The 17,143-nt window shown below is 41.3% G+C and overlaps 1 protein-coding gene across 4 annotated transcripts in view; it reads right to left on the bottom strand.

Annotated features, from left to right (window-relative positions):
* The window catches only part of MGAM (maltase-glucoamylase), a 97,163-nt gene that overhangs the window by 77,533 nt on the left and 2,487 nt on the right, over positions 1–17,143 (bottom strand). For 2 of the 4 annotated variants that reach the window (XM_061414955.1, XM_061414952.1), the window contains exons 2-4: positions 15,874–15,969; positions 7,808–7,934; positions 5,397–5,515 (exon numbers count right to left, since the gene is read on the bottom strand). In XM_061414955.1, coding sequence (XP_061270939.1) covers positions 5,397–5,515; positions 7,808–7,934 — 246 coding nt within the window. In that variant the 5' untranslated portion in view covers positions 15,874–15,969. Of the gene's footprint in view, positions 1–5,396; positions 5,516–7,807; positions 7,935–12,183; positions 15,970–17,143 lie in introns of all 4 variants that reach the window. The other 2 variants (XM_061414953.1, XM_061414954.1) reach the window with 2 other exon arrangements.

Here is a 17,143-nt window from a genome sequence, read left to right as displayed (position 1 = left end):
GAAAGTTAACCTGACCACTTCTTTCTATCCCATAGTGAAGTCTGACAGCAAAGAACATGCCATGTCTACAATTCTTATGATCTAGAATCTCGAGTCCCCTAAATTATAGTACAGTGAAGTTCACAGAACATCTGTCAGGGCCTCAGAGGCACTATTTTAAAATCTTGTTAACTACAGCGTTTAGTAGCACTCCTGGCACTTGCTCAGTAGTCATTTGTTAGTGAATAAATTTCAGTGTCCACATTGTCTCATGTCACTGATAAGGTCTTAACAGTCTGCAAGGGAAATGTGACTTAGTGACCAAGTGGCAGAGTTTTTCAGAAGTACAGCCAAGATCAGAAGTTAATATCCTGGCTCACCTAACATGCTGCTGCCCAATGGCTACACTATCGGTTCAAGACAACTTAAGTCTATATTCAGGCTTTTGCAGCTCACTGCCCTTCCCAGTACAATGGCCCTTAATTAATGTTGTGTGGACACAGAGTAATTCTGAGGTTGGAGACTAACAATGATCTGATATATACTTGCTAATATACTGTAAAACTTGCTCCATTAAACACTTATTGATAAACTGGAATTTGGAAAAAGACATAATAAGTAGATAACTATCAAGTGTGTTTTTTATCAAATATGACAAAGTTTCTGAATAAGAAATAGGGTGACAACTCAAATATCATCGAAAGATTACCATTAGTATTATTATTAATCTTATCCACAGGAAACACATAATTGCAAAGTGTTCTCAGCTTAACTAAATGGTTCCTCAGGGATTGCAGGTTTAACCATGTAAATCTCTTTTTATACAATACATTCCAATCCTGAAAACCAAAGAGTTGAAAATTATTACCTACCAGCTCTCTCCCAAGCTGGATATCTGGAATTTATGCTAAATATTTCTGCTCCCTGCCATCAGTGGGATCGTTCAACTAAATTCTGGAATAGTGGATTAAAAGGCTTCACCAGCGAAGTGGAAAGTGATACGCTCTTTCGGAATGGAGAGGTTCAGGGTAAGTATAGGGTGTGAGCTAAATTGCTTCAGTCATGTCTGACTCTTTGCTACCCTATGGACTGTAGCCTGCCTGGCTCCTCTGTCCATGGGATGTGCCAGGCAAGAATATTGGAGGGGGTTGCCATACCCTCCAGCTGTCCCTAAAATCTGCATGGGTAGGATGGTCTAAGCGACACTACAGAGGCACAGAAAAGGGTAATTAGGGTCCTAGACGACAGAAGGAAGTGTTTGAATATTACCCAATGCATCGCAATGTATGCTGTAGGTAATCTAGTTAGGTAGATATGAAATGAAAGTAGGGTGATCAGGACAGCGCTTCAACCCTGCATGTAATTAAATAGGCGGGAGGGGCAGAAATGGAATTCAGAAGAGACGCTTGCAGGCTACTGAGGAATCCAGGCATGAAGTAAATGTGACTTCATACCTGGATTACTCAGTCTTACTCAGTACTTGAGTATGACAGCAGTGAGAATGGAAATGATGTGTTTTTTCTAGAAAATATCGTTAAGAAAAATGTTTTTAAATACATGAAATACTGACCAAAAGCACTGAGAGGAAGAGTCAAGCAAAAGTTATGCTGTTCCAGCCCCATAGACTAGAAGCATAACAGAACTGCCCAGACAAATCTGCAGTTGAGACAGGAAAGCAAATTTGGTGAGAAGGTGGTGCGTTCCAGAGCCGTGATTGTGAGACATCCAGGTGAGGATGCCCTGTAACCAGCTGCTAGTCCAGAACTAGAGATCAGGACTAGAGGTTTAGCTACTAATAACTGAGCCATCTTTCCTTCTGAGACCCATGAAAGGGGCTCTTTGAGCCCGTTCTCTCTAAAAAGGCTCCCAAGAGCAACTGGCGGGTGGTTGACAGATGACTTTATTCTGTCCCGGACACAGGATTCCCTCCCTTTACTGGGATAAGAAACAATGGAATTTACAACAAAGAATCATCTGAAGGGAGATTTATACTGTTAATTCTTCAACCCCAGAGGAGAGAAGGTGAGAGGAGTAAGAAAACATTATAGCAATGGCCTCAGCAGTAAGACATGGTGCCCAGCCTGGTGTCATGTTCATAATTTCTTCCCACTTCCCTCCCCCATATAGCCTTAATACTTTCCTTCAATAAATACACTTACCTATATGTATATAGATACTTTAATATTAAGTATCTGTATAGCTATTTATCTATATCTATACACACGCATATACATCATTACCCATAGAATCAGAGCCTCTCAACAACAGCCTGGATCACCATATAGCACCCAGGATACTTAAAACACACAACAAATTACCTAAGAAATACCGTCTATGAAAAACCCAACCCCTGAAAGTGCTTTCTAGAGTCTTTCCCTCTGGCTGCGCTGAAGAGGAGCAGGCCAGTGACTGAATGCCAAGATCATAGATTAATTCCTTGGGTATAACACATAGAAGAAAGGCAAAGGTTGTTTGCTGAACTACGATCTTGATACCACAGCGTTTATTAAAAGGCCTTATAATAAAACGAAAGACCAGTTCCTGAGGCAGCAGTGACATGTGACGTTCACGTGGCCAGCAACAAGACGGGGTGTTGCAGGAGGGTGAACAGACCGAAGATGCATTAGTCTTCCAGGCAGGCTTCTGAGCAAGTAGTTTCCTAGCACGCTATCACAGGGGCAGGTAAACGGGTGTGGATCAGCTTTCTGGAAACATCCTGCTTCGGCACAACCTGCCTAGACCACAACTTCCCATTCCTGTCGACAAAGCAGCGCAGCGATGGTCCTCTACAGCAAGCTCCAATCTGCCTTATAGTCCCGAACACTACATGCTCTCTGGCGCCCATCCTGTAACTGGCCACACGGGACCACTCGCTATGTCCCGTGTGCGCCCCACACGTCCTCTTCTGTCACTTCTGTCACTGTCTCCTCTTTTCTGAACTCACTTTCCCTTTCTCTCATCTCTGTCAAAAATCCTACTTACTGCTAATTCCAGACCACCACCTTCTCCTTGGTGATAATCTCTTCTGTTTTGTGATCCACACAGTATTTTATTTACAACTTATAAATTTTTGTTTTATAGTCTTGTTATTTATTTACTTCAGTTATCTCCTCTACCTATTGAATCTATCATCTAAAACACTAAACTTGTTGACATTTGGCCCCAGATTGAAGTGCCTTCTTTTTCTTTCTCTCTTCTACCTTCTTTTTCCTTTATTTCTACATCTTTTATTCTCTCTCTTCTTAGTTTCTGATTATATTATTTCGTTCAGCCCTCAGTGGCTTCTCCTAGATGCTCTATGTCACATAAAAAAATAAACCCCTGTACCCCAAATCCAAGGTCTTCCAAAATCTGAATCCAGATTTTCTGCTCAGATTCATTTCTTCCAAAATCTGAATCCAGATTTTCTGCTCAGATTCATTTCTTCCTACTCCAAGCAGGCATGTCTCTTCACCAATATAAGAGTGGGTTGCATTCATTTTTCTCAGGATAAGATGCCAGATGAAGGGTGCAAGAGCTTGGTGAGATGAACTGGTCTAATTGGGATTCCTTCTGATTTTGGCAGGCAGGAGGAGAAAGGGGCAGCAGAGGACCAGATGGCTGGATGGTATCACTGACTCAACAGACGTAAGTTTGAGCAAACTCTAGGAGATGGTGAAGGAAAGGACAGGGAAGCGTGGTATGCTGCACTCCATTGGATCGCAAAGAGCTGGACATGACTTAGCAACTCAACAAAAAAAACAACCATATTGGAGCTCTCTCTTGCCTTCAACATGGCCTCTGAGCTTCCTGGCTGGTTCTGTCAAATCACTCTTCTCCTAACTACAGTAATTTGAACAGAGACACACATACACCCTTGGAGAATGCCATGTGAAGACAGAAGCAGAGAATGGAGTGATGTAGCTTCAAGCCAAGGAACACCAAGCATTGTGGCATCAGCAGAAGCTAGGACAAATGCATGAAACAGATTCTTCCTCAGAGCTCTCAAAAGGAACCAACCCTAGACTTCCCTGGTGGTCCAGTAGTTAAGACTCTGGCTGCCAATGCAGGGGACACAGGTTCAATCCCAGGTCCAGGAAGATCCCACGTGCCACAGGGCCACTAAGCCTGTGTGCCACAACTAGTGGAGCCCACGCCCTAGAGCTCATGCTCTGCAACAAGAGAAGCCACCACGATGAGAAGCCCGCACCCTGCTACTAGAGAGTAGCCCCACCCCCCGCCACAACTAGAGAAAGCCCGAGCGCAGCCACAAAGACCCAGAACAGCCAAAAATAAATAAATAAAGTTATTTAAAAAAAAAAAAAGGAACCAACCCTAACAACATCTTGATTTTGGACTTCTAGCCTCCAGATATATGAGAAAAAAACATAGAAATACAATGCTTTTTGGTATTAGGACCTTTAGACAAACTAAAATAGTATCTCTCAAGAACATCACAGATTTTTCCAGCCCACAAACAATAGGACAGCACAGAGGTAAATGTGAGGGTGCCACATGCCCAAGACTCACAGGCAGCAAGCATCCTCTCCGTGCCTGATACAAACCTACCATTACACGTCAGTGGACTTCACTCAGAAGCCTCCAACGTGAATATGACTGATATGGTGTGTGCAATACACTTTATAATCCTAATATCCTGCTGGATTTCAGCTGATGATCAAGAAACATTGCCCTACAGTAAATGCCCAGATGTCTGTACTATCTATAATCTGGTATTTATTACCTCTTCCTTCAAAACTTGGCTCTGGAAAGTGAAAGTTGCTCAGTCGTGTCCACCTCTTTGCAACCCCATGGACTATACAGACCTTGGAATTCTCCAGGCCAGGATACTGGAGTGGGCAGCCTTTCCCTTCTCCAGGGGATCTTTCCAACCCAGGGATCAAACCCAGGTGTTTCACATTGCAGGTGGATTCTTTACCAGCTGAGCCACAAAGGAAGGCTCTGGAAACTGTCCTTATTTGAAATACTGTTTTGTGCCTGTGGTTGACTTTTTATTGTATCCTAGATAACCTATTGGAAATGTGTAAGGAAAAAAGAGAGACAGGCAAAGGAGAGACGAAAGAGTCAGAGAGAACTAGTAACCAAGCAGTGTTACCAGATAAAAGACAAATACATTTTTAGTATGAGTAAGTCCCAAGTCTTACTTGGAACATATACTAAAACAAAATTCATTGTTTATCTGAAATTAAATTTAACTGGGCAGCCTATACTTTTATGTGCTGAATCCAGCAACCCAAGGGGATTTTCTAGTTCTTTTCCTAAAGCTGCACTATCATTTAAGCATGAATACAGGATTACTTTTTCTGAATCAGCAATAATTGCAATGCAAACAACAATTCTAGGGACTACAAACAAACAAAAAACACTTTATCCAATCTCATAAACTCTTAAATGAAAACCAGATTCGTAACTCAAACCTTTGTTGGTGATTGGTCAGGGATGCAGTTTATCCGTTCAGAGTCATTTACCACTGGGCACTCAGCAGAACCAGGGGTGGTACTTGCCCCAGAATCTGGGCTAACTGTCGTCCCAGGATCTAGGATTATCCCAAAAACAAACATAAAATGAGACCACCAGACAGAATTAACATCACAGGCATTTGATACCCCCATAGCTCTCAACACTTTCAATTATATGGATGTCACTGCTGATTGGGCTTCACTCTGTGACTTTGAAATGTACATATTCACTTTATAAAGCTTCATTTTGTTCTTGCTGACTGCATTTAACCCTATATATACCTGTACCTGGAGAAGAGCATGACAACCCCCTCCAGTATTCTTGCCTGGGAAATCCTATGGACAGAGAAGGCTGGTGGGCTACAGTCCACAGGGTTGCAAAGAGTCGGACACAACTGAAGCAACTTAGCATGTATGCATACCTGCACCATCTCCTTCTACTAGCAAGGCTCCCCAAGTGCATACAAGAGCAAGGAGTTGGATTCCACCATTAGATTGAAAACTCATCAAAGATTTCTTTAGGGCTCTCTACAATAAGTTCATAACAATATCAGGGCAAAACAATGAGGCTTTTAATAAGCTTTTTTTTCACTAGGGTTTCCAATTCAAAGTGGTGGATTGGGATTTCCCTGGTGGTCCAGTGGTTTAAAGACTTCATTTTCCAATGCAGGGAGTACAGGTTTGATCCCTAATTGAGAAGCTAAGATAAGATCCCACCCACATGCCTCAAAGTCAAAAACCAAACATAAAACAGAAGCAATATTGTAACAAATTCAATAAAGACTAAAAATGGCCCACATCAAAAGCAAACAAACAAACAACTTAAAAAAAAAAAAGGCAAACAAAATACCCCAAAAGTGATGGATTAAAAGAACTTCTTGTTTGTGTCAGTTTCTGCATGCAGGTTTTATTTTCATCTTCAGGATCAGAGAATTTTAAGAATTTAACAACCTTTGAGATTATTTAATCTAGCTTCCCACAAAAGTAGAAATGGCATGGCTGAGAATAAGGGAAGGAGGGAATAGTCTTTCCTCTGGCTACATACTGGCCTTCGTTGCCTGCCCCAACTAGGAAGCTGCTCTTAGATGAAGCCCAGATACAAAATCATGGATAACTCAGCACAATCTAGCCCCGCTTTGAAAATAATACAGCTCAATAAACTTTTAATAAACTACTCTATTTGCTGTTATTTTTTTAAAGAACAAACTTGGGCCTAATATATTTTACTTGATTATATACTTATTTGACCATGTTTTATGTCAGTTCAGTCACTCAGTCGTGTCTGACTCTTTGCGACCCCATGGACTGCAGCACACCGGGCTTCCCTGTCCATCACCAGCTAATCGAGTTGGTGATGCCATCCCACCATCTTACCCTCTGTTGTCCCCTTCTACTCCTACCTTCAATCTTTCCCAGCTTCAGGGTCTTTTCCAATGAGTCAGTTCTTTGCATCAGGTGGCTAAAGTATTGGAGTTTCATATAAGGGTATTATTAATTATTATTGTGAAAAAATACAATTATTTAATGAAATTTGGCCAATATATTTTGAGTGCCAGTTGTGGAATCCCGTACTAGGCTAAACTGGGGGATAAAAGTGTCAGAGTTAGACCTCAATGTATGCCTGTTGTGCTGTCACATTATTTTGCTGACAATATTGTAACACATTCAATAAAGACTAAAAATGGCCCACATCAAAAGCAAACAAACAAACAAAAAACTTTCAAAAAAAACAAACAAAATACCCCAAAAGTGGTGGATTAAAAGACAAAAGTCCCTCTAGTCAAAGCTATGGTTTTTCCAGTAGTCATGTATGGATGTGACAGTTGGACTATAAAGAAAGCTGAGCACTGAAGAATCAATGCTCTTGACCTGTGGTGTTGGAGAAGACTCTTGAGAGTCCCTTGGACTGCAAGGAGATCCATGCTATAGGAAATCAGTCCTCAGTGTTCATTGGAAGGACTGATGCTGAAGCTGAAGCTCCAATACTTTGGCCACCTGATGCAAAGAACTGACTCATTGGAAAAGACACTGATGCTGGGAAAGATTGAAGGCAGGAAGAGAAGGGGACGACAGAGGATGAGATGGTTGGATGGCATCACCGACTTGATGAACATGGGCTTGAGCAAGCTCTGGGAGTTGGTGATGGACAGGGAAGCCTGGTGTGCAGTCCGTGGGGTCACAGGGAGTCAGACACGACTGAGTGCCTGAGCTGAACTGCGCTGTCACAGTTTGAGTTGGGTGGTCCCCAACACACACATACAGGCTCACACCAGTCAACATGAAAGCATTACTTACTTCCCTGCCATTTATGAGGTTTCTGCTTTGAAAAGAGCAACATGTGGAGGGATAACTCCAGACCTCCTTGTTACCTTGTGATTCCAGGGAATCTCTGGCTGAAAGCACGAAGATGGGAATAGTGATGATAAACACCACAAGCAGAAGAATACTGAGCATAAGCTCCAAAGTAGTGAACTTTTTCAGCTTCTTTCTTGCCATCTACAAAGAAAGAGAAACAAGTTTAGATTTGAGTTTTCTTTCACATATAGTCAGCGAAGTTTTTTTAATGGAAAAGCTCAAATGTATATACAAGAGGAATGAGTAAAATAACAAAGGCCCAGGTACCCATCAACTATAATTATCAGTTGGGTAATTTCACTCTAAAGTAAGTGTTAGTCAGTCATGTCTGACTCTTTGTGACCCCATGGACTGTAGCCCGCCAGGCTCCTCTGTCCATGGGATTCTTCAGGCAAGAATACTGGAGTGGGTTGTCATTTCATTCTTCAGGGAAACCTTCCTGACCCAGGGATCAAACCCAAGTCTTTTGCATTGGCAGGCAGATTCTTTACCACTGAGCCACAGGGGAAGTCCAATACTATTCTAAATAATATTTCCCATGTAAAGGAAACATCTCTAAGGACTCCTTAGAGATGTTTAATTTGAGCCTGGGGCAGGAAATGTACAAAAGGAGCTTAGGTTATCATGTTAAACCAGCAAGAAGGGAGCTACCAAAGAGTACCAGGAACCAACCTGAAGAGACTCTCATTGGGTTAAGTGGGACAATATGAGCATTAATAATAATAATGCCATCAGTGGACTAATATGGATGAAACGTATTTAAATCTATGAATTCATAAAGATTTTGGACTAAAAATTCTCATTGATCCCCTTTGGAGGATTCTAGGGATAAACTCCTTAGTTTGAAAACCAGTAAATAAAAAGTCAAATGTTTATCCTACCTTTCCACTACAAACTGTTCCTGAATAAACCAAATGATAGACGAGGGAAAATTTCTTTCTATAGGAATATTTCATTTAATAAGTAAACAAAGAATGATAAAATTACAGTGTCACTGCATCACAACTCCTAATGAAATAGTGGAGTGAAGAAATGCTCCCCAATGGCTGTGAACATTTAAAGCAAAAAAAGAATCTGTTAGATTTTATGTATGTCCTGCTGGAAGATGCTGTTCCCATCTATGCACCATTCATGCTATAGAAAACAAATCTGTATCTGTCAAAACTCCAGGTCTAATAATTTACAGGAAATACAAGGATGGAGAGACATGTTGGGCTGCATGGAGATGCAATCAGCAAAGTTAAGTATTCCAAACCCACAGGAATTGTAAGATAATAAATGTTTATTGCTTCAAGCTGTTAAATTTGGGGCAATTTGTTATGCAACAATAGATAATTAATATACATGAGTAAATATGACTTTTGAAAAAATATCATTTTTAAAATGATACATTTTTAAAATATACATTTTTAAAAAATCTGTTTGCCTCTCATCAAAATGGCCTTCTGCATTATATATTTAAATATGGTTACCTGCTCTATGGAACAAAGATAATAAGTTTCTAGCTATAGGAGAGACATATTTCCTTAAGCCTTAAAGAGAAAAAATCCCTCATCAGCATCATCTGATTGACCTCACTTTCCAAATTATAGGGGTCTCAGTGGTGAAACCTTACCATGTCCTAAATTGGAAATACGATTCAGGAAAAATTAAGGTCAAGAAAAATGACAAACATGTATACTTATGGCTGATCCATGTTGCTGTTCAGCAGAAACCAACTCAACTGTAAAGCAATTATCCTCCAACTAAAAATAAATTTTAAAAAAATTAAAGAAAAGAAAAGAAAAATGACAGGAGGCAAATAGAATAAGGAAGCAATTTAAATAGATTTAACTGCTTTTAAGAGAAAAATTGTTAAAAAAAAACAAACACCTACTTAGCAGACTGTTGCCAATCTTTGTATATTCTATTTCATGTGACAAGCATAAACTGTGCAATGACAATGATAAAAATCACTACCCACAATTGAGTAACGTGCTAATAAGATTACGTAATTTGTTGCACGCAATCTTCCTAACAACCCTCAGTGAGTTATTGCTACCATCTTCACTTTCAGATGAGGAAATTGAGCTTCAGCAAGGTCATATAACCTGCCTGATTTCACACAGATGATAAGGGGCAAAGTCACAGTTTGAATACCAGCCCTTTGGAGCTCGCAGCCAGAACTTGTAACCACTACTCTGTTGTTCCATGCCATGATGCCCACGGTGCACTCCTGAGAAAGCTTTTGGCGAGATTGTGCTTTTATCAGATAGTGTCTGGGTCATTAAACAAGTGCTTAGAACGGGTGTGGCCCGGGGTGAGGTGCATAACATGCATTATTTCGTTTTGTCCTGACAACTATCCTCTAAGCTGAGACTGTACGACAGGTTGGACTTTGATAAGTGCTCTGGAGAAAAATAAGGCTTGGGTGGGGGGACAATGAGGAATGGGGGAGAATGGGGGTAGTGGTTGCAATGTTAATTAGGGAAAGTCTCCTGGAAAAGCTGAAAGTTATTGCTGTACATAAATCATGTGGACTCCATGGTCATTTTTTTCCCTCTTAAATTAAAACGCTTATATGAATAATTGCCAAAGCTCATTTTCCTGGTACTGCTCTAATCATTTAGGCAAAGTAGATAGATAGTCAGGTGGGGCCCAAACTTGAGATGGCTACTTGAATTCTAGATAATTCAGATAAACTAGATAATCCATTTTCATTTTTTTATGTATAGCCGATAGCTGATTGGCATATGGCAATTTAAGTCTTTTAAAAATTCTTTGATAACACGAGGCAAGAGCTCTTGTGGGAAAGAAAGGGTTCATTTTACAGAGACTGAGAATAACTTGCAAAGAGGACCCCAGCAAGTCATGGCTATTCCTCAAAACTCCTGGGTAAAATTTTTGGCCTGATACATTGTCATCTGGATATTTAAAGAATGGGAAGGAAAAAGGGAGCTAACGGTCTTTTTCTCCCAAGTCTTGTCACATCCAAAGTGCAAAGATCTAAAAGCTTGACCTAACTTAGCTGTGTGACCTTGGAAAAACTGCTGAACCCCTCTGGGCCACATTTTCCTCATCCAAACCCCAAATGCATCATCTCTGGAAGACAGCTATGACCCTATTCTCACTCCAGCAGCAGGGTGTGCAAAGGCTTATTTTGTCCATCACATTTGGCAGTTTTGGAAATTTTCAGATGGAAAATCTCTTCTTCTAGGGCCATCTAGCCCTTAGTATTCCATGCTCAGGGAACAGTTTACATATAAAGTATTGGTATTAGCCCATCAAAATTCATTGGTAAGGGTTGCCTGATGCTAAAAATCTTTGGCATCTGTGGAAGAGTGAGTGAAACAGTGACGTGCTAGCTTAGTTGGGGGTACAGAACAGAAGGGTCCCCCCACCATTTGGTCCTTCCCAGCACAGCAAAACAAAGACCCCTCTCTCTTCTTCCTGCCTGCCTACCATGCACACACACTGTTCCACACTGTGATAAAGAGTAGTAGGCAGTTTAGAGGTTCGGAATACTCCTTCCACACAGGAAAGCCACCATTCAGACTCTCTACTGAAAACCCATGGAAGCCATTTCTAGTGAGACCCACGGGATTGATCGTGGTTTCCCTTCTGTTTCCCCAATCGCAACTCTTCCTTCTCACCTCCATGGCTCATCGGAAAAGGAATGCCCACTGTGTTCAGCTAGACACTCAACAACCAGTGAAGACAGGACTCTCTATTACTTCATTTTGTCAGAGAGGGTCCAGCAACGATCCATCACCTTTCCACTCCCCTAGGCACTCGTTTCATTTTGACACGCGACAGTCAGTCCAGACATCAAAGCTTTCCCTTCATTTCCTTCTTCCAGACCCCACAGGAAATCTCCCGACATACCAAAGCAGGTACACACCCCAATACTTCACACACATACACACACACACACACACACACCCCTTTAGACTCTTACCCATAACAATTCTTTATTTGATCAGCAAAGGCACCAAACTCACAGGGATAGAAACAAATTTCTCAAGTTGCTGACTGTGATGAATTCTTGAAACACCACTTCTCAATCACAGCTCCATGTCATTTTAGAAGGAACATCCCAAATTGCCCTCATCTAACTCCCAAATTCTAACTCCTTCCCCTCACTTCCCCCACCTCGTCTCAAGAATCAGAATTCACCTCAAAAATTAAATCAGTCATCGCCACACACACACACACACACACGTCTCAAGGACAAAAAGAGTTGTGTTTTGTTTAATATGTGTTTGTATAATTTTGTGGTTTGTTATTGATGCTTATCTTTGTGTTTAACCAGTTAACAAGGGCATCTGATTGAAGGAGATGAGCACAAGTCCACACACACTTGTACACACGCATCTGTAGCCATCAGTGAGCACACAGTTTAGGAACATACCTCATAACCCCGAGGCTGTGTCCTCTCTCTGAAGGATGGGCTGGTAATCCGTGCAGAGCACAGTCCAGAGAAAGCAGCCACAGCCCTGGTAACCAGTTACGGTGCTGATGTTAATGGAGTTCAAATGCAAATCATTGCCCAGCTTTTTCTCAGGCTGATTTGCTGGTTAATTAGTAATCAAGGTCTTCCTCTGAGGTGAATATCCTTTAAGACCTTGGGGCAAGAAGCGACCACCCTGAACCCAGGAACACAGAATGTCTCTGCAGCAGTGACGCTCCATGAGCCTGCTAGCAGAGCAAGACCGACTCAAAGTGTAGATGACAGAGAACAACAACAACAAAATGATCCAGGTAGCCCAGAAGAGCTCCCTCTCTCCCAGCGACCCCAATCTCATTCACTGATCAGTGTTTGAAGGAAATGATTCTGAAAATGTTTACAAAATAGTTCTCTTCTTCTCCTGCCTCTTTTTAAAGCTGTATGTGTGTGTGTGTACGTGTGTGCGTGGGCTAAAGAGACCCTTTGGCCATCTTATGCTTCCTCTGGACTTCTCTTAGGATTACATTTTTTTATGCATGAGACAAAATACAGAAGTACAAAATAAGGATACCAAAGAAACTAATTTCATTGAGTTACAGTTACTAATAGATAGATAGATAGTGAAGTCGCTCAGTCGTGTCCAACTCTTTGCGACCCCATGAACAGTAGCCAACAAGGCTCCTCCGTCCATGGGATTTTCCAGGCAAGAATACTGGAGTGGGTTGCCATTTCCTTCTTCAGGGGATCTTCCCAGCCCAGGGATCGAACCCAGGTCTCCTGCATTGTAGGCAGACGCTTTACCTTGTGAGCCACCAGGGAAGTCACACTTACTAAAATTCTTCTCAAATTGCAGTATAATAATGTATGTTCTTTTTTAGTTCACTCACTCAGTCATGTCCAACTCTTTCCCACCTCATGGACACCAGGCTTCCCTGTCCATCACCAACTCCCAGAGCCTACTCAAATTCATATCCATCGAATCAGTGATGCCACCCAACCATCTCATCCTCTGTCGTTCCCTTCTCCTCCTGCCTTCAATCTTTCCCAGCTTCAGGGTCTTTTCCAATGAGTCAGTTCTTCGCATCAGGTGGCCAAAGTATTAGAGTTTCAGCTTCAGCATCAGTCCTTCCAATGAATATTCAGGACTGATTTCCTGTAGGATGGTCTGGTTGGATCTCCTTGCAGTCCAAGGGACTCTCAAGAGTCTTCTCCAACACCACAGTTCAAGAGCATCAATTCTTCAGCACTCAGCTTTCTTTATAGTCCAACTGTCACATCCATACATGACTACTGGAAAAACCATAGCTTTGACTAGACGGACCTTTGTTGGTAAAATAATGTTTCTGCTTTTTAATGCTGTCTAGGTTGGTCATAGCTTTTCTTCCAAGAAGCAAGCGTCTTTTAATTTCATGGCTGCAGTCACCATCTGCAGTGATTTTGGAGCCTAAAAAAATAAAGTCTCTCACTGTTTCCATTGTTTCCCCATCTATTTGCCATGGGATCGGATGGCATGATCTTAGTTTTCTGAATGTTGAGCTTTAAGCCAAATTTTTCACTCTCCTCTTTCACTCTCAAGAGGCTCTTTAGTTCTTCTTTGCTTTCTGCCATAAGGGTATTGTCATCTGCATATCTGAGGTTATTGATATTTCTCCCAGCAATCTTGATTCTAGCTTGTGTTTCATCCAGCCTGGCATTTCGCATGATGCACTCTGCATATAAGTTAAATAAGCAGGGTGACAATATACAGCTTTGATGTACTCCTTCCCCATTTGGATCCAGTCTGTTGTTTCATGTCCAGTTCTAACTGTTGCTTCTTGACCTGCATACAGATTTCTCAGGAGACAGATCGGGTGGTCTGGTATTCCCATGTCTTTAAGAATTTTCCACAGTTTGTTGTGATCCACACAGTCAAAGTGCTTCTTTAAGGATATATTAACTAACAAACCTAGCAGTTACTACAATTTCAAAACAGTATAGACAGTATTTTGAGATTATCTTAGATATATGATATAAAAGTAACCGTGACCTCTCTTGGAACCAAAGTCTTGGATACTGCTCACACGACGGTGATTCATGGCCTGACTTTACACTTTGACAGATTAAATGGCAGTATTTCAGCAAAGAAAAAAGCATAAATATTTTCCCCTTCCAATTCACCTACTTTCTGAACTAAATGCATGAACCCCAGGTTAAGAACTCTATTGCTAGGCAGACCCTCCCTCAAAGTAGGACAGATAAGATACAGCATTTTTTCATCTACATTTTGAGTCAGTCTTGCTCTGTTACCAGGCTCATAAATAGGCAGATTGGGGTTGACATATACACACTACCCTATGTGAAACTGGTGACTAATAAGGACCTACTGTATAGCAGAGTGAACTCTACTCAATAGTTTATAATGACTTATATGGGAATAGAATCTAAAAAAGAGTGGATGTATGTGTAACTGATTCACTTTGTTGTACAGCAGAAACTAACCGTGTAAATCATCTCTACTCCAATAAAGTGAAGTGAAACTATCAGTCCCTCAGTCACGTCCAACTCTTTGCGACCCCATGAAGTGTAGCCTGCTAGGCTCCTTTGTCCATATAAGTTTCCAGGCAAGAATCCTGGAGTGGGTAGCCAAAGGGGATCTTCTTGACCCAGGGATCAAACTCGGATCTCCTGTATTTCAGTTGGATTCTTTACCATCTGAGCCACTAGGGAAGCCCCAGTGATGCCAATGATCCATGAACCGATTATTGCCAGTCCCAAGGAAATAAGTATTAAAACTGAGGATAGGTATTTACAAACTTTTATTACCACTTGTCAGAGAAATTTCTGTCTCCTAAACCTAATAATAAAAAATGGAGCTTGTGTTTGTATATATATGTGGTTTTTAATTTAATTCTCCTGGCCACTTATTTTTATTTCAAATTTATGAAAGTCTCAATCTGTGACCTAATGGAAAAATTTTTTAACCTTTTTTTTTTAATGACAGATCATTTTAAAAACTCAGCTCAACTATGGTTAATGCCTGGTCATTTGCTTTTCTGGATAAGAGAAAATTCAGGGAAAATTCAGGCTAAGGGACCTAAATTTATAAACTGTGTATCACCTAGAAAAACTAGACAAAAGTCAACATCTATTATCATTATTTCATTGTGGACACAGACTATTAAAAATAGAATGAATTTATCATTTTGAAAAGTTTACTCTCTTGTCATTTTTCTCATTTCATCAACCAGTGGAAATGATGGGAACCAGGAAAACCTGCAGACCAGGTACTGGAAATCCCCCATCTACTGTGTTTGTTTGGTACCACAAAGAACTCAGAACTAGAAGAGGAAGGAAAGGAAAACTAAGGTGCATGGAGGCCTGCTGGGTACTGCAGTCTTTTATTGACGTTATCTCATCAGTATTCACAAGGGTCCAAGAGCAGCGAGGGTCTGAACTGCCAGATGGATGCTCGTCAACTCTGCATCAGAGCCCACATGGTCTATTTAGTATTAACCCTAAAGAACGTTAGAGATCATCACATCATTTTACAAGTGAGGAGACTGATCTGAGTTCAAAACCCAGGTCTGTTTACTGGCTGGGGAAGTACAGCCACGTAAATCTCAGTTTCCTTAACCTAAATGAAGATCAAAGTGGCACTAGAGGTAAAGAACCCGCCTGTCAGTGGAGGAGACGTAAGAGACGAGGGTTCAGCCCTGAGGTGGAGAAGATCCCCTGGAGGAGGAAATGGCAATCCAGTCTGGTCATTCTTGCCTGGAAAAGTCCATGGAGAGAGGAGCCTGGTGGGCGACAGTCCATGGGGTCACACAGAGTCAGACACACTGAGCATGCACGCACCCACACCCCATCAAATTATGAAGATTAAACCCTATAGCACAAGTAAAAGACTTGGTGTTACACAATAAATGGTGTCAGGTACAATTATTATGATTACTATGCATCTGTCACAGCTGTGACCAGAGCCCAGACCCTGGACTCCTAACCACATGTGCTTTCAAATAGGCCAATATCTCCTTCTCTCCTAAATCAGGATTTTGATTGAAGTTGTTGCTCAGTTTCTAAGCCATGTCCAACTCTATGTGACCCCATGGACTATAGCACAACAGGCTTCCCTGTCCTTCACTGTCTCCCACAGTTTGTGCAAACTCATGTTCATTGAGTTGGTGATTCTATCCAACCATCTCATACTCTGTTGCCCCCTTCTCCTACCCTTCATCTTTCCCAGCATCAGGGTCTTTTCCAATGAGTCAGCTTTAGGCATCAGGTGGCCAAAGTATTGGAGCTTCAGCTTCAGCATCAGTCCTTCCAATGAATAGTCAGTGTTGATTCCTTTTAGGATTGACTGGTTTGATCTCTTTGCTGTCTAAGGGACTCTCAAGAGTCTTCTCTAGCACCTCAATTCAAAAGCATCAATTCTTCAGTGCTTAGCCTTCTTTATAGTCCAAGTCTCACATCTGTACATGACTACTGGAAAAATTATGGTTTGACTACATGGACCTTTGTCCACAAAGTGATGTCTCTGCTTTTTAATACACTGTCTAGGTTTGTCATAGCTTTCCTTCCAAGGAGCAAGCATCTTTTAATTTCATGGCTGTAATCATATGTAGTTATTATATGTGTGTTATAACTGAGGGTCTGTCAGAATAGCAATGACAGCAACATTTTTGCAACACGTATTATGACCCATACATTACATTAAAGGATTCACAGACAAGATTTCAATTTCTCCTCATAACTACACTATGAGGCAGGGACTGTTATCACCCTAGTTTTATTTTATCTCTCTTTTTTTTTTTTTTTGCCAAGTCACACAGTATACAGGATCCTCGTTCCCCAACCAGGAATCAAACCCATGCCCCCTGCAGTGGAAGTGCAAACTCTTAACCACTGAACCACCTGGGAAGGCCCTATTACCCCAGTTTTCAAG

Source organism: Bos javanicus, chromosome 4 (genome assembly GCF_032452875.1).
Source record: "Bos javanicus breed banteng chromosome 4, ARS-OSU_banteng_1.0, whole genome shotgun sequence".
Classification (NCBI taxonomy): Eukaryota; Metazoa; Chordata; class Mammalia; order Artiodactyla; family Bovidae; genus Bos; species Bos javanicus.
This window is presented reverse-complemented; position numbering and strand designations above follow the sequence as displayed.